This window comes from Aspergillus fijiensis (genome assembly GCF_003184825.1).
Source record: "Aspergillus fijiensis CBS 313.89 unplaced genomic scaffold BO72scaffold_40, whole genome shotgun sequence".
Classification (NCBI taxonomy): Eukaryota; Fungi; Ascomycota; class Eurotiomycetes; order Eurotiales; family Aspergillaceae; genus Aspergillus; species Aspergillus fijiensis.
In genome coordinates, this window is record NW_024469016.1 from 224,146 (window position 1) to 247,280 (window position 23,135).

At 53.6% G+C, this 23,135-nt stretch overlaps 3 protein-coding genes and 1 non-coding gene across 4 annotated transcripts; 3 read left to right on the forward strand and 1 right to left on the reverse strand.

Moving 5' to 3' along the window:
* Positions 1–282: 282 nt before the first annotated feature.
* BO72DRAFT_498370 (acetyl-CoA synthetase-like protein) lies at positions 283–16,923 on the forward strand (the record flags this gene model as incomplete). Its single annotated transcript, XM_040948767.1, has 7 exons — positions 283–1,183; positions 1,241–1,554; positions 1,615–9,689; positions 9,739–10,438; positions 10,488–11,254; positions 11,305–14,759; positions 14,810–16,923. 7 exons carry the CDS (start codon positions 283–285, stop codon positions 16,921–16,923), a joined length of 16,326 nt encoding a protein of 5,441 aa, XP_040799240.1.
* A 797-nt stretch (positions 16,924–17,720) lies between these two features.
* On the reverse strand, positions 17,721–20,326 carry BO72DRAFT_529556 (uncharacterized protein). Its single transcript, XM_040950246.1, has 3 exons — positions 19,967–20,326; positions 18,514–19,873; positions 17,721–18,415 (listed from the first exon to the last, which is right to left on the reverse strand). The coding sequence occupies exons 1-3, from the start codon at positions 20,238–20,240 to the stop codon at positions 17,935–17,937; spliced, it is 2,115 nt and encodes a 704-aa protein (XP_040799241.1). The 5' UTR covers positions 20,241–20,326; the 3' UTR covers positions 17,721–17,934.
* A 1,288-nt stretch (positions 20,327–21,614) lies between these two features.
* BO72DRAFT_470272 (uncharacterized protein) lies at positions 21,615–22,761 on the forward strand (the record flags this gene model as incomplete). The annotated part of the gene is made up of 2 exons (XM_040947019.1): positions 21,615–22,340; positions 22,393–22,761. The coding sequence occupies 2 exons, from the start codon at positions 21,615–21,617 to the stop codon at positions 22,759–22,761; spliced, it is 1,095 nt and encodes a 364-aa protein (XP_040799242.1).
* Positions 22,762–22,877: 116 nt separating this feature from the next.
* Positions 22,878–22,951, forward strand: BO72DRAFT_t195. Its single transcript has one exon. It is a non-coding gene; the product is annotated as a tRNA-Val (tRNA).
* The last annotated feature ends 184 nt before the right edge of the window (positions 22,952–23,135 follow it).

Consider the following 23,135-nt stretch of genomic DNA (forward strand, 5'->3'; position numbering starts at 1 on the left):
GAATTGGCAATCATGGACGAGGACCAGGAGTTCCTGTCCGGGACCGGCGTGGGGAATGCTCTGGACGATACCATCTCGTTGTTCCTTGTAGATTAGCCTAGGGCTTGAGACAGTATATGAAGAATTGGAGACCTTCAATGTTCGAAAGATCTCCTGATCGTTAAACATTTCTCTCTTCTTATCCTCAGAGTCATATCCCTTCTCCGAGTCAGTTGACTTGTTTCCCTTTTTCTCTTTGTATCACCTACTTCACTATATTTGTAACACAATAACAACTTGACCATGTTCCCTCAACCACCCACTCTAGAGTCTGAGGACACTGTGGCGTCCATTCTCTCAGATGCCTTTGAGTCAAATTTGGGCGGTGTAGCCATTGACTGGGAGCACGAAGAACAAATCACCTACGAGCAATTGCGAGGCAAGGTGCAGAGACTTGCCCGGAGGCTTCGACCTCAAGCACCTCCTGGGACCTCAGTCGTGGTGTGTTTACCTCGGTCGATTGCGCAAATTGTCAGTATCGCCACAGTTCAATGGCTTGGAGCCGTTTACGTGCCCTTGGACCCAACCATCCCTCAAAGCCGACTGGATGGCTTGTTGAAGCGACTGCAAAAGCCTGTCATCTTGGCGAATCAAGACTTTCTTCAACGATATTCCGACCCCCAACTGATTGATGGGACATATTTCAATGCCGAGCAATGTCTGGCCGATGATGAAGGGCATGCCATGGAAGAGAGTAGTCAACCTATTGCCACCCGTGAGCCGGACGATCTGGCGATTATTCTTTTCACCTCGGGAAGTACGGGTGAGCCCAAAGGCGTGAAGCTCTCGAACCGCAATATCATCGAGCCCATTCGCTACTTGAGCTGCGAGCAGGACATCACCCCCAATTCTCGAATCCTTCAATTTGCCGGCCCATCGTTCGATGTGCATATGCTGGACATATTCTGTGGGCTTTTCAATGCCGCGACTTTGTGCTTGGTCACGAAAGACAAGCTTCTTTCCCAGTTGGCCTTCTGGATCAATCACATGGAAGCGAATATGATCCATCTCACTCCAAGCATGTTGTCAATGCTGCGCCCCGAGGATGTTCCTGGGATTCGGTACATGCTATCCAGTGGAGAAGCGATCACTCAGGAGATAATCGACACGTGGGCATCTTCCGCAGTTCTCTTCAATCTTTATGGTGCGTATGGCGCGTCAGAGAAGATAGATCGCGATGCTAACATACCTGTCACATCAGGGCCCTGTGAAGCCTCCTCCATAGTCGGCTCGCGGCTGCTACCGGGCGATTCGGCGAGTATCATCGGCAAGGCTACTCCATTCTCAAAGATCATTGTTCTACGAGAGGATGGGCAACCTGCCGATCCAGGGGAGTCTGGTGAGATCTATTGTACCGGAAAGACCGTCTTCCTGGGATACCTTGGGAGTGAAATCATGACGCGATCGAAATTCCGTGCGCAGGGCCCAGGTCTTCCCGATCTATTTGGCACAGGAGATGTCGGTATAGTGACCGAAGATGGATATCTAAAGCTCTTGGGCAGAATTGATACTCAGGTAGGACTGAGAAAGAATATTTTCTGGGAACGAGAACTGGCTAACAACTGTTGTGTATAGGTCAAGATCAATGGGCAACGCGTCGAGTTGCAGGAGATTGACCATGCGTTGGCTACTATCGCTGCCAAAGCAGTCACAAGGTGGAGGAAGGATCCAGGGGGGCAGATTCGACTTCATTCCTTCGTGTCTGAGTCATCTGATTTCTGCTATCCGTCCGATTCTTGTGAGCTGCTCACTGACGGCCAGGAATTTATCGACCGTCTCTCGGGAGCCTGTCGTGCCACGCTGCCTTCGTACATGATTCCCGAGATTATCCCGGTAAGTGCATTTCCCCTGAATGCAAGCGAAAAGATTGATCAGAAGCGTCTCGACCTTTTGCTCGAGTCTCACCTACAGTCAGCCAGTGGTATCCTTGAGCAAGATGCCATGGCCGGAAACACTGCCACAGAGCAGATAATAGCCAAGATGATCAGTGAGCAGCTGAACCGCCCTGTGCGATCTGCTCGGAGCAATTTACTCTCAATGGGACTTTCTTCACTTGATGCCATGGCTGTGTTGAAGCACATCTACCTCGAGTTCGCTGTGTCTCTTTCTCTACACAACTTCCTTCAAAGCCCGACTGTAAAGCAGGTTGCAAGAATGGTCGATGAGCAGGCAGAAACGAAAACGACAGATCTCTCCACTCAACCTCCAAAGAAAGGTAAATCTATTCACAATGATGAGGCGATCACGTCTCCATCTCAGGACCGGATATTCGCAGCCGACAAATTGCTTGCCAATAGTGCATACAACTGCAATTTCGTCCTTCGCCTTCCCTCTATGGACCTGGACATGGAGCGCCTGCGCCGGGCTGTGTTTCAAGTCTATGCCCGGCATGACGTTCTTCATTCGACATATCATGAAGTTGATTCTGATGGCCAGGAGGCGGGCGCCCACCAATTGCCCCTTGTGAGGCAAAGAGTGTGGCCGGTCGCTGATCTTCCACCACAGTGGACAGTGGTCAGCTTCAAGGATCTGGAGACAATCAGCGTGCAACAAAAGAAGTCCGTGCTCGAGAGCTCTATGGACCGCATCGCAACGGACGCGGAAGTTCTATTTAACCTGAGCCAAGAATCAGCCCTGAGAGTCACAGTCTATGAGCTGGGGTCCCAGCAGTGGATTGTCCACTTTAACATCCACCACATCGCTATGGATGAATGGTCATTCCATATTCTCACGAGAGAGATTGAGGATATCTATTCATCCGAGCAATCTCTGGACCCACACTCATCCCCAGCAGTGCAATACAGCGAGTTTGCCAAGTGGCAGCGCTCCACTTTGCTACAGCAAGGATACAACAATCACCTCCACTGGTGGGAGGAACGAATCGGCGATGAAATGGCTTCACTGCGCCCTGAAGACCTCGCTCCCTTGCCTCCACATGTCCCTTCCTTGTCGGTCGAAGAACGGGACAAGAGCCAGTTGATCATGCAGGATCTCGACTCTGACATCTTCCGGAGTTTTCAGGAACAGATTTGTGCTGGATCCACCGCGTTCGTGGGATGGCTTGCCTTGTTTCAACTCCTCATGGCGCGCGTGAGTCGCAAGAACGAATTTTTGTTGGCGGTCCCAGCGACTGAGCGCGGCGTCAGCGCTGAATTCATCGACGTTGTGGGTTTCTGTCTGAACACTGTTCTGATTCCATCTACGGTTGCACCAACCGACACTTACAGGACTCTTTTGGCCCGGACACAGGAGACATTCCTCTCCTGTATCTCGCACTCCGTACCCTACGAAGAGGTGGTCACCAATCTAGCAGCAAAGAGACCAACCGGCCGTTCCAGCCTCCAGCTAAATGTGATGTTCGTGCTTCATGATCTTCGAGCAAATTCCGAAAAGGCCTCTGATGCCAGTTCGTTTCTGGAATCGGCGGATTACATCCAGCTCCCTACCAAGGGAGCCGACTTCCCTCTGATTGTTCACATCGATCCAAACTACAGCCCCCCTCGTCTAATCCTGCAACATCGATTTGATGCCTTCCGTGCATCTTTCATCCAGACCCTTGGCCGTGGCTTTGCATCGTTACTCCAAGATGTCGTTCAATCTGGCCTCGAGGCACCCCTGATACAGATGAATCCAATCTCGCCGAAGGATGCACGAACACTCGATAGTTGGACTGTGGCTCCAATAATACCCGAACAAATCCGCCGTGCGTGGATTGAAAGTAATGGGCTCACATTAGTGGATTTGTTCCATGAGGTCGTGGAGAGATATCCCAGGCATTTGGCTATTGAAGACTTGACCGGGGAGAAGCTCACTTATGAGCAGCTGTATGCTCGTTCAGCTATGCTTTCTCGGTTCATTACGAGAACTTACGGCATCTCTGATCAAGTTGTAGTCATTGCCATGGATAAGTCCCCAAAGCTGGTAATCAGCGTCCTCGCGGTCCTGCTATCAGGGGCTACGTTTCTTATGATCGACCCGACTCACAAAAGTATCCTGAACGAGAGCAAAGTGTCTATAAGCAACGCATCGCTCATTATCACTGACTCCGGGAGTTACTCCGCTGTCAATCGTATCCCGAGGCCCGCCAATATCGCGATTTTGCGGTTGGAGGAGACGAGCTGGGCAACCGAGTCGGCGGAGACCATTCAGCCAGCAATTCCGGTCTCCTCGGGGGCGTGGCTTTGCTTTACCTCCGGATCAACCGGTAATCCCAAGTGCTTCTCGATCCCACACAGCTCCGCAGCCGCATGCTTGATGGGTCTGATTGACTATTTCCACCATGGACCGGGTACAAGAATGCCACTCCTGAGTAACGTTGTTTTCGATGTCAGCATCTCAAGTATGCTCAGCCCTCTTCTCTCCGGAGGAACTCTCTGCCTTGCCCCCTCCGAGAGCTTTGTGACCGATCTTGAGGTTACATTACAGGCATTAGCAGTCACCCATATGGAAGCTACCCCGAGTGTAGTTGCCACGCTCTCTGGGCCTTCCGCGTTGCCTTCTCTCCAGTCTCTGTCCCTCGGAGGAGAGCCTCCGGTGAGGGAAGTGACCAAGATGTGGATGGACAAGGTGGAGGTGTATAACATATACTGTCCTGCGGAATGTACCATCATTGGATTCATCCATCGTTTCACGCCCAGCGATGATCCCGAGGGCATGATGCGCAATATCGGCCGAATGACTCCACCAGTGCGCGCCATGATTCTCGACGCAAACAAACACCCTGTCTTGCCTGGGGCTGTTGGGTATTTGCACATTGGCTCATATTTGGATGGTAAACTAGGGCAACTGAGCACAGGATACCTGGCGCCTCAATCGGCAAACTCCAAATTCTCGCAGGACTCTCGTGTGGGGCGAATCTACAACAGCGGTGACTTGGCGTACTATGACGAGAATGGAAACGTGCATCTCATCGGTCGCGAGGACGATCAAGTGAAGCTTCATGGTATTCGGTTTGATCTGAGCGATGTCGAAGCTACTGCCGATGCGGTCTTGCCTCCTGGAGGGAAGTGTATTGCTGTGATTGCTGGTCAGCCCGACAAGACGCTTGTGGCGTTTGTGCATCATCCTTCATGCGCGCCGGCATCGAGATCCACGGACTGGGCATTGAAGATATCCCCCGATACAACCCCTTTCCTTCTGCACCTCCGCTCCCAACTGGAGAACAGATTACATGATGTGATGATTCCACGATATTGGGTTCCAATTTCGTGGATCCCCCAAGGCAACACAGGTAAAGTCGATCGAAAGCTGTTACAGAGATGGTTCGAGGAGACCGCCGCTTCTGACCTCGACACTGTCCGACAATACGCGACTCTTAAAACCAGTGCAGACCCTGATGATAATAGCTGGGAGACAGCACTGGAATCATTCGACTCTCATGCCATTGGAAAAGCACTTCGCAGCGCTTGGCAACAGACGTTGGGCCTTGCCGACAATCAAGTCTCTCTTCAAGAATCATTCTTCCACTCGGGTGGAGATAGCATCTCCGCCATTCGCTTTTGCTCGCGGGCCAGGGCTGGAGGAATCCAAGGATGTACTGTTGGCCAGCTCTACCGGACTAGCTCGCTGTCAACGTTGCTCGCAGCCCTGGAGAGCGTGCAGGAGCAAAGCACAGAGCCCGAATCAAAAGTTGATGTCCCACAGGATAACTTCACCGGTTATAAGCTTCTTGCATCTCGAGATCTGTCGGCGGATCTAAAGCGAGACATTCAACAGGCGATAGCAAATACCACCTGGCAAGAGGCCCACATGGAGGGTGTCTGGCCCATCCGCGAGATTCAGAAAGCCATGCTCTTGCAATCTAGCTCCCAGAATGGTCGCTACGTTGTGCAGGTGATGCTGACGCTGAACGGGACTTTGGAGTTCCAGAGACTGCGCAATGCCTGGCGATTATTACAGGAGGCCCACCCCAGTTTGCGAACCACCTTCATTCCTGTGTACAGCGCTAATACCGTCGAGTACTTTGCTCTGATCGTGAAGCCGTTGACAGACTACAGCAATTTCCATCCTCATGTATTAGATCTCCCCTCGGGGAGCCAATTCGAAGAGTGGTTGGAAGCTGATCGCCACCGAGGCTTCACATTTGGAGATCTTTTCCATCGCCTAACTGTTTTCCAATCTTCCCCAGAGACCCATCACCTGGTCCTCACTATCCATCACGCGATCAATGATGGATGGTCCCTGGGTATTATGTGGAAGGATCTAGCGGAGGCCTATGGCGTCGGTAGCCTATGTGCTCGTCCCTCCCCCGCTCAATTTCTAGCCATGGATCTGGCACGCGATCCAGGATCCTCTTTGGATTACTGGACATCCTATCTTGATGGGTTCGAACCGTTTGAAGTTCGCCCACATGCACTACAAGGCCTCCACGCCTCAGGTGAATCGGCCATGAAGACCAAAAGGCTGATTGTCAGTATTACACCGGAACAGATTTCCGATTGCGCCAAAGCGCACAGGGTCACCGGGGCCACCGTTCTCGAGGCTGTGACTGCCATATTTCTTGCCCGGGTGACTGGTCGATCCGACCTTGCCTTCGGACTCACTACCAGCGGCCGAAACGCTGCGGTGGAGGGCATCGATGAGATGGTTGGCCTGTTTATCAACACTCTCCCCGTCCGTGTTCACCTTGACGAACATGCAACGATGTCTTCGCTTCTTCAGCATTTGGCCCAAGACTTTGCTTCCGCCATTCCCCACGAGCATGTCGCTCTCTCCCAGATATTTGCTAAGGCCCAAGGATCAAAAAGTCCATTCGATACGGTGCTTGTTTACGAGAACTTCGATACCCACCACGTGCAGCAATTCGATGAGAGTCTTACGTTGTCGGAGATCGACGGGCGTGAATTCTCCGAGTTCCCGTTCATGGTCATTGTCGAGCATACCTTGCAGGGCACACAGATTGTATTCAAATGGACCAATGATCTCCTGCGTGTTGAAGAGGCGGAGTCTTGGCTGTCCCAGTTTGCCTCCCTGCTTTCTGAAGTCATTCAGTTATCAGATGGCGAGCAAAAGATTGAGAGTTTGGGAATGGCGACGGACTATCACGAGTTTGAACAAGTGAAGTCTTTGTACGATGCCCACAGAAGGTATCTTCGGGAGCATGCGACAGGAGATACATTAAATGCTCTCTTCAAAAAGAGTGTTGTCCAGCATGGAAAGAATATCGCCCTTCACTCTTTGACGGAATCTATTTCCTTCCGTGAGCTAGACGAGAGGTCGGAGAAAGTTGCATTCAATCTTATCCGCGAGAATGTCCGTCCAGGTGATGTGGTGCCAATTGTCTTCTCTAGATGTCCCGATATGATCGTTGCTATGCTGGGTGTCCTAAAGGCCGGTGCGGCATATTGCCCATTGGACCCTAAGGCACCCGTGCTCCGTTTGCAAAGACTGATATCAAAGGTCCAAGGACGGGTAATCGTGCTTGATCGAGACATTCTCTGTCCTGAAACGGTCCAGCACATCCAGGCGATGGGTCTGAAGGCAGCCTTCATTGAGACACTCACGAAGAATGGTGCAGCATCCACAGGCAACCCTGCCCTACCCGGGGTGCGTCCAAATGATACATGTTATGTTCTTTTCACCTCCGGAACGACCGGAGAGCCTAAAGGCTGCATTCTGTCTCACGGTGCTGTATCTAATGCTGTTCGAGAGACTGCTCGTATTTACAACACTGGAGCCGGCACTCGAATGTTGCTGTTTGCCAACTACATCTTCGATGCTTCTGTGATTGACATCTATGGATGCTTGTCCACAGGCGCTACACTGTGTTTTGCGTCTGAGGATGACTTGAGATCGGATTTGAATGAGGTCGTGACCCGATTCTCGATCACTTCTCTTCACTTGACACCCAGCGTGATGCGATTCCTCGACCCCGACCGCTGCATCACTGTCCAGACACTTGTGTCTGGTGGTGAGAAGCTTTCCACCAGCCTCCGTGAAACATGGGCCGCTCGCCTACGACTTTTCGACGGCTACGGTCCCACTGAGGCCGCAGTGCAGGTGTCTGCTACCCGAATTGTCAACCATGGCGACATATCCACCATCCAACAAATCATTCCTGGTAACTTCGTGTTGCTCCGGGATCAACATGGGCTTGTTCCTCGTGTCGGCCAGGTCGGTGAAATTTGCATCGCAGGCAAGCAACTGTTCGATGGATATGTTGGAGAGCCTGATCTTACTGTGCAAGCGATGACGATGATGCCCGGGCTGGACCAAAACCTCTCACTTTACTGCACAGGTGACCTGGGAGTGTATACTCCCGACATGAATATCCGCATACTCGGGCGAAAGGATGGTCAAGTGAAGATATCTGGGCAGAGAATCGAAGTGCAGGAAGTGGAGAATGTCCTAATCACTGCACCAGGTGTGTTGAGCGCTGGGGTGGCGGTTTGGCGGAATCAATTGATAGCAGTCGTCCAGCAAGAGGAATCGGCAGAGGTAGTATTGAGCGATACCACCTGGAGATTGTTCTGCGAGGCAAGATTGCCAGCCCAGCTTGTTCCGACCAAGTTCCTCCATGGCACAGTGCCTCTCAACACCAGCGGGAAGGTAGATCGAAGACAGCTGGCTCAACTAGTGAAGTCTAAGATGGAAGACGCATCCACGGCCGGCTGTTCCCGCGAGCAGGAAGCGCAGACGGAGGCTGAAGCCTATATTCTGAAGGTAATCAATGATTTGCTGGGCACTCAAGTCATCGATGCAGAAGCATCGTTTACCTCAATCGGTCTCAGCTCTCTGCCCCTAATGGAGCTTCGTGCCATCGTGTCGCATCACTTCAATCGAGAGTTATCATTCTCCGAACTCAACTCGGCTGGAAACGCTCGACGTCTGGCAGCTCGACTGGACTCCGCATCACCAATCCCCGCCTTGCCCAAAAGTGCACCTCTGCATCATGATGATCAGGTCGAGGCACTCTCGACCCAGCGTCGGATGTGGCTTGCCCAGCAACGACTCCAGGATGAAACCTACAACGTCTGCAGTCTGCTGACTCTGAAAGATGTCTCTGCCTCTCGAATGGCCGAGGCCATACGCTATGTCGTCCACCACATCGATGCCTTCCGGCTGACGTTCACGTGGAACAGTGACAAAAGCAGTCTGCAACAGACGCTTAAGTCCGAGTCAGCAGTTCCCGTGGAGCTTGTCGCAATGGAGGATCTCACAGAAATCAAGAAGACGAGTCGCCAATATGCGCAGCGATGCTGGGACCTGGAGAATGGCCCCATGGCGTTGTTCATTGTATTTGATCGTGGCGCGGAGAACATTGCGATCTTTTACAACATCCACCACATCCTGGTGGACGAATGGACAACACAGCAGATGCTAGAGACCATTCTGGATGTTTATGTGAACCGGTCCTCGGCACACAAATTCGGATCAACTGTCAAGTACGCAGGTCTGGTGTCCCAATACGGTCCTGGCAGTCCACTCTACGACAAGTCCATGGCAGACCTGCTGAAACATTTGGATGATGTCCCTCCTTTCGATACCACGAATTGGCCCGCCCCACCCGTGGAGGCTGCTGCTCGAGGGTCTGCCAATATCGTTAACTTTGTGCCATCATCTCAGTTTGAACAATTCAAACAAACTTGCTCGAGAGATGGCATCTCGTGGTTTTCTGCTTTACTGGGTCTCTTCCAACTCCTTCTCCATCGGTACGTTTGATATCAGTGATGTATTGGTAGCTGCTAATCTCCGGTGCAGGTACACTTCGACGCAAGAGCTGGGAGTCCTCATTCCGGTATCGATGCGTGGAGCATTGGCATCAAGTGGTGACGTCTTTGGCAATATGGTAAATACAGCCCTCGTCCGCTCGGTCCGTGAGGGCGCGAAAACGTTGCGACAGTTCCTCGAACAGACCGCTGCATCCGTCAACTTTGCATTGGATACAGTCGTCGTTCCATTCGAAGATGTCCTCGCTCAGCTCAAGACCACGGTCAGCGAGCACTCGGTCATCTTTGTTGCCCAAGAGCAAGGTGCTGCCGTTGCTACCAACAATATTGTGGACATCACTAGGGACACTTTCAATTCACATCCGGTGGCATTTGACTTGCAATTGACTCTCACCAGCAGCAAAGATGGCACTGTTCTGGATTTCCAGTATGATCGCTCCAAGTTCGAGGCCTCTTACATGCAAGAGATTGCAATGGGTTATGCCCAGCTATTACAACGCGCATTTTCACTGTGCGACACTCCGTTGAAGGACATTGACCTCTGCACCCCTGAGCAGCGGGATATGATGGAGGCATTTGCCAACTTCTCTACCGTCAAACCACCGTGTCGCGATGTTTTGCTCCACGAACTTTTCGAACAGACTGCTGCTAGACAGCCTGATTCCATTGCTGTAGATCATTGGGATGGTGAGCGACACACTTTGACAACATATCAGGAGCTAGATAGCAAGGTAAAGCTTTCCCATGGTAATTCCCAGCCATTTAAGCTAACTTTAACAGGCTGCCACTCTAGCGAGGCTGTTGCAAGCAGAGTACGGCGTCCAGGTGGGTGATATTGTCCCCATTTTCGTGGACCAGGGAACTATCTACGTGATATCAGTGTTGGCGGTGTTGAAGACCGGTGCAACCTTTACCCCGATGGCTCAGGATGGAACATGGCCAGCCGACAGGGTGACGGGCATCGTCGCCGAATGTTCAGCCAAGGTGGTGATTGCCGACATAGGGACCCCTGAAGACCTGCTCTGTCCAACTCTGCAGATTCATTCGGTTGACTTCTCTGTCGAAAAGACGGCCCCCATCGTTTCTGGAGCCACTCCGGACACGATCTCTTACATTCTGTGGACATCGGGCACGACCGGGGCTCCCAAGGGTGTCATGATTCCTCATTCTTCCGCCGTGACTTATTTCCGGGAGGCTGCTGTCCACTTGTTCCAGGGTACGGCTGCAGATCGCACCTTTCAGTTTGCAAGCCCCGTGTTTGATGCCAGCATGGAAGATCTTTTCCACACCTTTGTCGAGGGGGGAACGCTGTGTACGGCTCCCCGGCAGCTGCTTCTGTCTGATCTGCACAACGTCTTCCGCGCTCTCCGTCCCACCGCTGCAGACCTAACTCCAACTGTTATCTCGCTACTTGAACCCTTTGTTGGCTGCTTCCGCGTTCTGGTCACTGCAGGTGAGCCGCAGAATGAAAAGGTACGCGCGGATTGGACCAAGTCGTCAACCCGGCTAATCAATGCCTGTGGCCCGGCCGAAAATACCGTTGGATCGTAAGTGGAACTGCGCCTTCTGATGCTCAAACTGCTGAACAATTTTTTAGCTACTTTGGACCCGTCACTCCGACAAGCAATATCCGGTCCATTGGTCACCCGTTCGCCTCGGTGGTGGCCTTTATCTTCGATGCCTTCGGCAAGCTCTGCCCCCGACATGCCATTGGCACCATTTGGCTCGGTGGTTCCCAGCTGTTCAAGGCCTATCTCAACCAGCCGGAACTCACTGCCCGCGTCTTCATCAATCATCCTAAATATGGTAGACTCTGGAACTCCGGCGACGTGGCCTACTACGACTCCGAGGGTCACATTATCCACTGCGGTCGTGGAGACGACCAAGTCAAAATTCGCGGTCAACGGCTGGAGCTGAGCGGCATCAACTCGATGATCGAGGAGAGTGACTTTGTGCGGCGCGCGTTGGTTATGAAGGATAAGGAGAAGCTGGTCGCATTTGTGGTTTGGGCGGATGAGCCCGAACGGCCGGTCTCGGAGCTCATCGCTGAAACACTCAATCCCAATGAGCACCTCCGACTCAAGGCTCTCAGAGAGTCTATGAAGGCCAAGGCGTCATCGGCCATGATCCCATCTATCTGGATCCAGGTCAATAAGGTTCCCCTGCGGCAAAGTGGTAAGGCAGACCACCGACTCCTGCGATCCCTCATCACCCACCAGGAGACTCCGGAGGACGAGTCAGGCAAGCCCCCCGTTACGCCGGTGGAACACGTACTCCACGACTCCTGCTGCCGCACCCTTGGATTGCGCGCAGTGGGAATGGAGCGAAATGTCTTCGAACTCGGCATGGACTCGTTCTTGGTGATGAGGTTCCTGTCGGAAATTCGTAAACATCTCCCCCAGTGTCGTTTGACCCTCCGCCATGTTGCTGAGGTCCCAACCTTGGAAGGTTTAGCAGCTGGGTTAGAGGTCCCCGATGCGAGTCAGCAATCACCGATACGTCTGGAATTGCCAGCGGTGTCCAGGTTCGATCGTGGATCTACAGCCCTTGTGCCGGCCAGCTCGATTCAGACCCGGTTTTACTGTGCCCAAGCCCTTCTGGCAGACGCCACCTACAATGTGCCCTCGTTCTATCAGCTTGACGGCCTACTCCCGGACGCAGTTGAATCGGCCATCGTGTCCATCCTAAACGAGCATGCGATTTTCCGTACCACGTTTGTCTCTGGCGGCGACGCATTGCGACAGAAACTTCATACTACCTCTCAAGTAGAGGTCCGGCGATGTGATCTTGCCTCCTTGGATGGGGATGATGCAATGCACCTGATGCGGGATATGTGTATCAAGGATGCTGCAGCCGTGTTTGATTTGGAAGAGGGGCCAGTGGGCCGTGTGATTCTCTTCCTGCTCCCGGGGGATTCTAGCTTTCTGTTTCTCAATTTCCACCACATCATTATCGATGAGCAGTCCATGCGACAACTTGTGCACGAGGTCGCTCGACGGGCAGGTCGGGTTAACGCAACACCGGTGGTAACCACCAGGCGGGGACCGCAGTATGCTGACTTTGCGGAGCAAGAACAGAAGCTCCTCCAAGATTCAGACATGCAAGCTGAGTCAAAAAGCTTCTGGCAGGAGTATCTGTCGAATTTCATTCCGGTGAACATTCCGCCCTTCCATGTTGGATCGGGCAAGCCGCAGCGTGCCATGTGCCATTACGACTTTACTTTGCCCCAAGAGAGCCTCAGTTGGGTCCGCAAGCAGGGGTTGACCAACTTTTCTGCCTTCCTCTCCCTATACATGATCCTGCTGCGACGGGTATGGAACCTTGCCGATGCCACAGTAACAATCCCTGCCTCGCAAAGAGCCGACCAAGTTCCCACCGACATGTATGGGTGCTTCATCAACACTGTTCCGGTGCGTGCCCAACTGTCGGGGGATTGCCTACTTGGACCATTCCTCAAGTCGATGTCTACGAATCTGTTCCGGGTGTTGCAAAAGTCATATCTTCCCTACGACCAAATCCTGGACGCTGCTAAGATTGGCACACATGATTTGCCTCTGATGTTTGTCTACCATGAGGCCTCTAAGGATGTCTTCGATGGGTTGATTGACGCACACAATCTGCTTCGAGAGACAGACAGTGAGACTTCCGGACAGTCCAAGTTCCCCGTGACCTTCTCTGTGACCCTCGGTGAGCAGAAGGCGCTTTGGGATGTCAGTATTAATGTGGAGTACGACACGAGTAGGATACAGAGGAAATCAGTCGATATACTGTGCGAGCATTTTGAGAGCCTGCTTCATGCGGTCAGCCAGTCCTCAGCCAATGGAATTTTGATTGGTAACTTGGATATTCTCACGCCGGGAGAGAAAGAACTTGTGGAAACCCAACAGCGAACAATTGACGCGGTCTATCGCGAGAGAGCCACGCCCAAATTTGTCCACCAGCTCGTGCGTGATCAAGCTACCCAATTTCCCGACCAGATCGCCTGCGATTTCGAGGGTAAAGAAACAGTGACATACCGGGAGCTTTGGAACAAGGTGGAGCATATTTCCGCCGGATTGATCTCTTTCAGAGAGGGAGTCGACAACAAGGTCGGTATCTTCATGGATGCCGGGATTGATCGCATCGCCTCCATTCTAGCTGTTCTCAATTGCGGAATGGCATGGGTTCCTCTTGAAGTGAGCCTTCCTGTCGCTCGACTCGTCACGATCGTGGAGGACTGTCAGCCCCAAGTGATCTTGACGACACAGGCCCTCAATAGCGATCAGAACACGGTCTTGCAGGAGCTACACAAGGCCACCGCTGATCGAGTTCCCCTGTACAATCTCCCCTCAGCTGTGTCCACTACTGAAGCGCCTTCTGTTGTCGCTGAGAACCTTCAACCAAGCGATCTGGCCTATATTTTGTATACGAGCGGATCTACCGGCAAACCCAAGGGGGTTCAGGTAGAGCATCTCCCTCTGCTCAACGCGACGCTGGCCTTTCGTGCTTTGTATGAGTGTGGGCGGGACAGCCGCTTCTTGCAATTTGTTCCATGGACTTTCGATATCTCGATCATGGATGTCTTCGCATCCTTGACAACCGGTGCGACTCTGTGCCTGGGGGGTAAAGAGTTTCTCCTTTCCAACTTCCACTCTATCTTGTCCCGGATGAAGATCACCCATATCTTGATATCACCAACGATGATGAGCCTTCTCACCCCCGAGGAAGCGCCGGCCTTGAAGGTTTTGTCCAGTAGTGGGGAATCAATGACAACCAAGGTCCGTGATGTCTGGGCCGACCGAGTCGCTGTCCTCAATGCTTTCGGACCCACCGAGACCTGTATCTACAGCCTTGTGTCGCGCGTGCGTCGCGACTTGGAGCCCAACAATATCGGAACACCGACCACGGGAAACACGGCGTTTATCGTCACTGAAGAGCTCGGGTTGTGTCCAGTTGGAACGATCGGACAGCTGGCCATCGGAGGAGTTCAGCTTTCTCGTGGCTATCTCAATCGCCCGGAAGAAAACCGTGCGTTCGTGGATCACCCTCTCTTGGGACGTGTTTACCTAACCGGTAGGTATCCCCTCCATATTTCAGGTTTGCATTCAGCTGACAAGTGCTAGGCGATTACGCTATCAGAAATCACGATCAATCGATCACCTACCTGGGCCGCATGGATACGCAGACCAAAATCCATGGCCAGCGCGTCGAGCTCGAGGAGATTTCCAACACTGCTCTCTCACATCCTGCGATGCATAACGCGCTTGCTATGGTTGTCACCCGCGGCAACACAAGCCATCTAGCACTTCTATTCGAACCCAGTGGACGTGGGTCTGCCGTGAGACAGACTGACATGCAAGCTCTCGATGCTACGGACTTCCAGGCCACTGTCTCGGAAGTTCACTCTCAGCTCCTCTCCACCCTCCCCCGCTACGCTGTCCCAAGCTTGTGTATTCCCGTCTCATTCCTGGCCATGAATGTAAACGGGAAGACGGACAGAAAGCAGGCCACTGCTCTTGTCGCCGAGCTAAGTGATACCCAGCTGTTGTCGTACAGTGTCGAAGCCCATGAGCAAGGAGCAAATCTGCCGCTGGAGACCGAGCAAGAGTTCCTGATTGCCGACGCGATGCGTCAGGTCTTGAAAGCCCGGGATATCTTCGCGAACAGTAACTTCTTTGCCATGGGCGGCACCTCCATCTCTGCCATTCGTCTTTGCTCGATTCTAAGACGATCGGGGTTCACCCTCATTGTCAACCACGTCTACGCGCATCCGACAGTCACCGCGCTTGCCGCCAACGTCAGGTACAAGTCTCCGGCGACCATGGTTTCAGACCACAAACTCACGAGCTGGGGTAACATCCATCCGATCCCGATCATGGACTGGTACATCGATCAGCAGAAGGTCAATCCCAACTGGAACAACCAGGCTCACCTGCTCCGAATGGCCGGCTCGGTAACTTTCACCGCCACGGTGGAAGCGTGGCAACGCATCACCGAGATTCATCCTTCTCTGCGCATTCGATGCAACTCCTCTCTGGCGCCGCCCCGGCTATACATTCCCACCCATTCATCGTCCCGGGATTATGCCGTGACCCGTCACTCCGTGCCCTCAGAGGAAGCGATGGAATCGATCATCCCACAAGCGCAGGCTTCGCTGGACATTACCAAGGGACCCGTTTCTGCCTTGGCATGGATCGAGACTCCATCCGCAACCTACTGCCTCATCATTGTCCACCATCTCGCCGTCGACATTGTCTCATGGCAGATCATCTTCGACGACCTCGAACAAATCCTCGCTGGCGGATCGATCTTGCCCGAAGGCGATTCATTTCGTCGCTGGTCTCTGCATGTCCGCGAGAGGCAGAAGTCGGCTCTCCCCCGGGCCGTGGATACTGCCCAGTGTCCAGAGTCACCGCATGAGAACCATCGCATCGTACCCGGGTTTGCCTCGCGGCGCCACCAGAACCTCCAAGCCACTGTTGCAATCGTCGAAACGAGTCTCGCCGCGGATCTGACCCAGCTCTGCCTGACCGAGGCCAACAAGATGCACGGCACCGAGCCGGTCGAGCTCCTCCTCGCGGGACTGGCCCTCGCCCTCTACCGCTGGCGCCAGATCCGCCGGGTCGAGCTGACGCTCGAATCGCACGGCCGCGAGCTCCAGAACGAGGCGCTCGACCTGTCGCGAACCGTGGGATGGTTCACATATCTCTACCACGCGGTCTTCGCCATCCCTCCCAGCGGAGCGACCGACAGCGACGGCAGTGACAGCGACGGCACGCGCGGCAGCCACACCCCCAGTGGCAGCGATAGCGACAGCGACAGCAGCAGTGGGCGCAGCAGCACCCGCGACAAGACCAGCGTTATCCCTGCTTTGGTGTCGGGCACCAAGGCGACGCGGCGCACGGCTTCTCAGGGCGCCGACTTTGCCGTCTCGACCGATCCGCCGGGCGCGGCCGATGCGCCCGTCCTCATGTTCAACTACGCCGGCGCGTATCACACCGGCAACACGGGGGGGCCTTTCGACGCGGTCCGTCTGCTGGCGGTGGAGACGTCCATGGAGGATCCCCGGAACATCCGGCCGTCGGTGCTGGACTTCAACTGCGGTGCACGGGACGGCGTGATGGATTTGAGTATCTTGTACAGTCGGGCCATGCACGCTGAGGAGGATGTGCATGCGTTGTTGATGAGGTGGAGAGAGGCTGTCGAGGAGATTGTTGAGGAGTGTACTAGTTACTGAGAGAAGCGGGCGGGGGTCTTCATGAAGGTCAGGTCAGGAGTACTGCTCCATTTTATCTTGATTGCATGTCAAGGAGAACATGTCCTTTTCAATCAATAAGGCAAGCTGATGTGTAGTGCGGTTAGTCACTTTCGTTCTGTTGGCAATATTCTCATCTCTCTGCTTCCTTCTTACTTTCTGGCTTCGAATATTGTAATGAGATCCCATGGGCCCGGGTAAAACGAGGTAAACGACGACTGCTGATGATGATAGCAGGATGGTACGTGTGAAGAAATGCAGACGGGAGAGAAAAGAAGACGAAGACCCGACCCAGGCGGGAAGTCTCATATTCTCTTCCATAAAAGGTGGCCTCCAGAGATGCACGTCGGCTTCTATTTGGTAGTCCTCCACGAATGAGTAATTGAGACTTGAGGGATCATGTTGGAATCGGGAGATGCTGCATAAAGTGCCTGTAGAGAAGAAGACGCCTTGAAGGGCAATGAAGGGTATGCGTTTGATGGATAAGCAGCTTTGATAAGCGAAGACAGTACCTAATGAGGCTTTACAAGGCTGCTATGATTCATTGCCCCACCTGCGTTACCTTACTGCTTGATACGAACAGTCGAATTTGTTTGACCTTTCCCCGGGACCATCGAAGTATTATAGTCGACTGTCATAAGAACAATTCTACTTATAATTCTATTGCGACTCCCTCTTTCTACTAAACAGCAAGACTGTCACTCCTGTATACAATTTCAGGTCTTAGGGGTCGGCTATTCTAGATATTTCTTTACATTATTGGTAGTTGGATGGTCTGGGTTCTCAAGGTGGGCAACACGCTTGGTACATCGCCTCGAATCACGTGGGCTGGATTCCTTACGAACGCCGACAGTGACTGATACAAATCGGCAGACACAGTCTTGGGGGTGCAGTTGTACATATCATCAATCTTCTCCGCCGGCTACAAAAACGAGGAGGGTGTTCACCTCTAGCCATGCGAAAGCCGCCATCCTACTGCTTTTCTCTTGCCTCTCAAAAGCCATACTTCCCTTCCTTCATCTCCCTCACTGCCTGCGCAGCCTTGGGATCCTTCTTTTGCAAAAGCCTTTCATACGAGTCAATCATCGCGTCCTGAAGCACATTCTGCTCCCGCCACTCTTGTATCTGACTTGGCACCACAGCCCCAGTGTACACCTTCTGCGGGTGCTCCATCGCCAGTAACCACAGGTCTATCAACTCCGTCGGCTGCATCACAGACAGCGCATAGAGTTCACTCCAGACCAGGTTCCCAAGGATCCGCATCTGCCCGGTGTAGCCAGGCGACTTTGCCTTTCTCTCGTCGGGGACGGATGACGGCGTGAAGTCCGCATCGATGGCGAGGATATGAGGGCGGAAGTCCCTGGGGAGTTTGTCTTGGTCTTTTTGCATGTATGAGCTAGCACTCCAGGGGTCAAGCATAAGAAAGCTCGATTGGTTTAGCAGAGGGTGTTGCGTGCGGAGGTTGCGGAAGTGGCTGCGTGATGCTCATGGCTGGGGTTAGTGGGGTTCCCGCATGATGAAAAAAAAAAAAAAAAAAAGTAGATAGGGAATATAGTGGACATTGAGACGAACCTTCGCACGGCCTCGGTATCTTTAGGATCGATACCCAATTCCCTGCAATCGAACCACTCGAGCTTCAGGAGGGGCTTCACCTCCTCCGCGCCCGGCTCAAGGTCGCCCCACGTGGCCACATGCTCTTCCACCTTTGCTCTGACCAACCCCCACTCCTCGTCGGAGATGTCATGACATGCAGCGCGGTAAACGGCGAACCCAACGGTCTGCGCCCCGGCATTTTCTAGTGAATCGGAGATTGTTCTCACACATTTTCGGAGGACCCTATGGATCCACGGAGCCGGAGGCAGCTCCGTCAGCGGGGGCGACAACGAACCGCGCATTTCCAAGCGAAGTTGATCCCGCGCCTCCGTCTCCAATGATCTAATTCTCCGTAGGCCTGCGAGGGCCCTCGAAAGTTTCTCGTCTTCACTTATCTCGCTCATCTCGCTCGCCAGCGGGATCTCTAAGTCAGGCGCCGCGTGCAGCCGTGCCTCGAGCACCTCAGGGAGCCGTTGCGCATACGCTTCCTCCATGTCCCGTAGTTGCGGATGATGCAACCCCGCCACTATGCCAGTGGGCACTCGGTACCCCTTATACCCCTCCAGGGGCATCCAGATCCCGACATCAGCGAGATACGTGATATCAGCGAGGAGGCGCCACCGCCGATCGAACTCCGTCAGCCGAGCCAGAAGGTCTGTCTGATCAACAGCCGCCGTGTCGCAGAATTCAGCCACCATCCGCTCCGTCAACCTTGCCAGGTGGCCCACCACCCATGCGTGCGCGGTGCGGGTCATGACCTCATACACGGCGCACACGTATTCCGCCCACAGAGCGCGGAGATCGAGGGTGTCTGGAAGCTCCGCCAATTGATCCGGCCTCGCCCGCCGCCGCGCGTTCAGGGCCCACTGCACCTCGCCCAGCTCGTCGGAGATCAAGTTAAACTGGTCTCGAAGATTCGTGCTCACCTGTTTGATTCGCAGGTACTCGAAGACGACTCCCACGGCGGTCAGATGCTCGCAGGCACGCTCCAGATTTGCGGGGTTGTCGAGGTCTTGTTCCTGCCACTGGGCCTCGGAGAGCGGGACCAGCCCGTCACGGAGGCGGGCCTTCATCAGGTGGATGTTTTTGCCCACGAGGCAGAGGCGGGAGGGATCTTGGTGGCTGCCGCAGTGACCCAGGACCTTGCCTATCGCGCAGGTCACACTAGGGGGCGGACCGGGCGTATCGACTGGAGCCCACGCCGCGGTCGGCTCTTCCAGGAGCCGAGCTTCCACGGGTTGTAGGAGTGGGAGATTGGTGGTCGTGCCGTTGGGGAGGTGGCCGTCCACGGCAAACGCGACGAAGTTGGCGATGAATTGGGGCTCGTGGAACCGGTCAACTGGTGATAGATTTATCTGTTACCTCGGATGTCTCCATGCAAGATTGATGCAGAGGGAGTGAAGATAAGGCCGCCGTGCAGTACAGTACGTACCAATGGGTGAGTCTTGGCTTGCCCAGTGCGGCTGTGTGGGCCCGGATGAACGCAATGCGGTGGCATCCACGTTGGAGCTTTTCCTCTGGACTGGTGGCTCGAAATCGGTATGTGTGGCATATGGTCGAGCCACGTTTGACAGTCCGACGATCGCTCCCGATTCCGGGTGTAAGCGGGCGAAAGGGAGAAGCCTGGATCGTTGTTTTGGCATAGGCAGCCTGCCATGGTGTCGACGACTCAGCTGCCATAGTCTTCGCGATACTCGTGCTGCCATTTGGGCGGGTGAATTTGTGGGTCTGGGGTCTGGGGTCTGTACGGAGTGAGTAGAAGGGAAGTTGATCGAGAGGGGGGAGCAGAAAGAGCGGATGCCGATCTTACCCTCAGGGTCTCAGGGTCTCAGGGTTGTAGACGATGCACGGTACCTGGTGGGCTAACGTTACCCCTGGCCTAGCCTGAAGCAGACTAGGAAGGCGCGGCCCGTTCGGAAGTCCCAAAGCCGTGCATGGACATGACAGCACGTCAATCCTGGATGTCCGGCGCGCGGCTTAGTTATCCATGATGCTTTCAGACATCCCTCGGCTGACACTCCAGGGCCCTACGTTGGATAAAAAAAAAGGTAATACTCCCACTACCTGAAAAATAGCGTGACTTCCTAAGTCACGGACGGAGTAGGTGTGACCCGTCTTCGTTCTATGTTGGCTAGGAGCCATTTCAGCAACGGTATACTGACAGCCTGGCTGCTAGTCCTTAACAGATGGATGGGTGGAGAAGTTCATGTCGGGACACTGATACTGGCAATAAATAAGAAGACCCAAAAAACATACAACAGAAGGGATTCGCTGGTGGTCACCCACCCAACTACTAACCTCCCGGCGTGTGGCTTAAGTACGGCTGAGCGGACGGGAAGCCCTGTTTTCCACACCCTGTGGTCGTATGTGCTTGAATGTATCCACTAATGGTCGTTATTCTACCATTCATTATGGGAGAGTTAGCTAACTCTGAAAACAAAATCGCAACACATCCTCTGTAAGGGTCGATATCTGTTTGTCCCTCACACTTGCCTTCGACCGACAAAGCTATTGCGATGAATCCATGAGGAGGGTATTTCTCCGGAACATTTAGTCCCTTAGGCCTTGTTGTTTTTAAACCTACAGGATGAAGTGGATTACCCTACTGGGCTTGTGGGTATATATTTCCCAATGCTGGTCGAGGATTTTCTATCTGGGAGGGAAATTGTTGGGCGGATAATGCCGGCTGGACATGTATGATGCAGCATAATAGTGATTAAGTCCGAGCGGTGGTTCTGGGCCCATCGTCCTTTGTGGAAGGTCACTGTGACGGTATGAGGTGATACACACTCAGCTGCTATGTCAAATGTACGCCGCCGCGTGGCATCACCGTTTGCTCATAGGCAAACAGCGGGACAATGAGTAGGTCAGAAGACAGGATGAATCCCCCTCTTCTTCAAGTTGGGAGCCTGAGAAAAGCTCACTCAAAAGGATGACATGTGTCTAGCCACATAGACCGGCACTGGCCTTGTCGCTTTTTGCGCGCCTTTTTGGCTATAACTGCCACCACCTTAGCCACAATCCAGTTCATTCTTCATTCAACCCACATGCCACATTTCTGCGAGACTCACACCTCTACTATGCAAGCCACCATTATTTCCACGTTGCCCTTGAGTGACCTGAAACCCACTAGCCAAGCCGTAGCGACCATCAGCAACGTCCAACACCTGGCATCCTACAACTGGATCGAAACACCCGAGCCTACCATCGCCGTTCCCGGGTGTCCCAAGCGCTGGACGCCCCCCTGGCGACCTGGCCAATATGAGATCAAGGTCCCCAAGGACCCCGCGGAGGACAGTCATTCAGAGAACGCGGCGCGCCATCCAGCCAGCCCAATGGAGCCCCTTTTCCGCGCGCTGTACCTCCTACAGCCAGATCTGGACATTCGATGCGTTGACCTTGTGACTGACCGCAGCAACATCCGCAAGCTATTTTCGGTCATCAACCCGAATCTCGACAAGAGGGCGCTTGCTACCCTTACGATCCACATTGAGCGACAGGGCAAGACCGCCCTTCTCTGCTGCGAGGAGGCGTCGACCCGGGAGCGTATACCTCGCACGCGGTTCCGTGGATACGGTCAGGAGTTTGAGAAAGCGACCACTACCAGCTGTGTCGCAGGCAGCACCAGTCACTACCGGGTCACGTCCTACGACTTGGGAGGATTGTCTTGTATAGTCCGATACGAGGCTGATGGCTATGTGGAGCCGAGAGGAGGCCACGATCTGTCCGCGACGCTGTCCACGATGCTGGTCTCGTTGAATATCTCCGATTTTCCAACTCCGATCCCCAGGCACTCATCATTGAGTGTTTGCGCAAAAGGCCTGATTATTCCGCCGGACTCCATCCTCGAGATCTAAGACCTCGGCCCCCGGAAGAAAAGTGGAGATGGACAAGGTTCTGCCCCAGATGTGGGTGTCCCAGACCTCGCTGTTGGTTTGTGGCTCTTACGATAAGAAGGACTTGTTCAGGGAGTGTTGGCTGAGACACGTTGGACGGGAGCTTAAAGAATGGGAGAAGAACCATCAGGTCGATCTGAAGCGGCTGGCCGCCTTACTGAAGTGGATTATCGCCTCGGTGCCCAGAAGTGGCCAGAAGGCGACGCTGGATTACGATTCGCGTCGCGAGGAGCTCGTGATCTCGCGCGCGGAGCGTCCCAATATGCTCCCGACTGACCTTTATGATAAATGGGAAGGTCAGAATCAGGGTGTTGTCATGCGGGGTTCGTAGCGCATGAGATTTCGATGGATGATGGGGGGAAATGAGATCGTGATTAGAGGGATGAATGGATATGTGCCATCTCTCAAGATCAATAACACTCGAACTCTGAGTGTTAGTCATCAATTGGCCGGATGGTGTAGTTGGTTATCACGTATCGTTAACACCGATAAGGTCCTGGGATCGAGCCCCAGTCTGGTCATTGCTTTTTGCTCTTTGCTTTTGCTCTTTGCTTTTTGTAAAAGTCTGTCGAGGGTGTAAGGACTGCGATCGATGAGCGATGTGGTAGGCCAGTTACATAGGAGACCAGAATGGACCATAAGCGGATTGGACCTTTTTCTAAATTCAGCCACCCACGGCGGGGCGGTACCGGCCAGCAAAACGGA

Excerpts from the sequence above, each read along its gene's own strand:
- BO72DRAFT_529556 (XM_040950246.1), bottom strand. The coding sequence starts at position 20,240 with ATGGCAGCACGAGTATCGCGAAGACTATGGCAGCTGAGTCGTCGACAC. Across the intron at positions 19,874-19,966 it reads AAGCCAAGACTCACCCATTG|TTGACCGGTTCCACGAGCCC; the intron begins GTACGTACTGTA and ends ATCTATCACCAG. Across the intron at positions 18,416-18,513 it reads GATACCGAGGCCGTGCGAAG|CCACTTCCGCAACCTCCGCA; the intron begins GTTCGTCTCAAT and ends AGCATCACGCAG.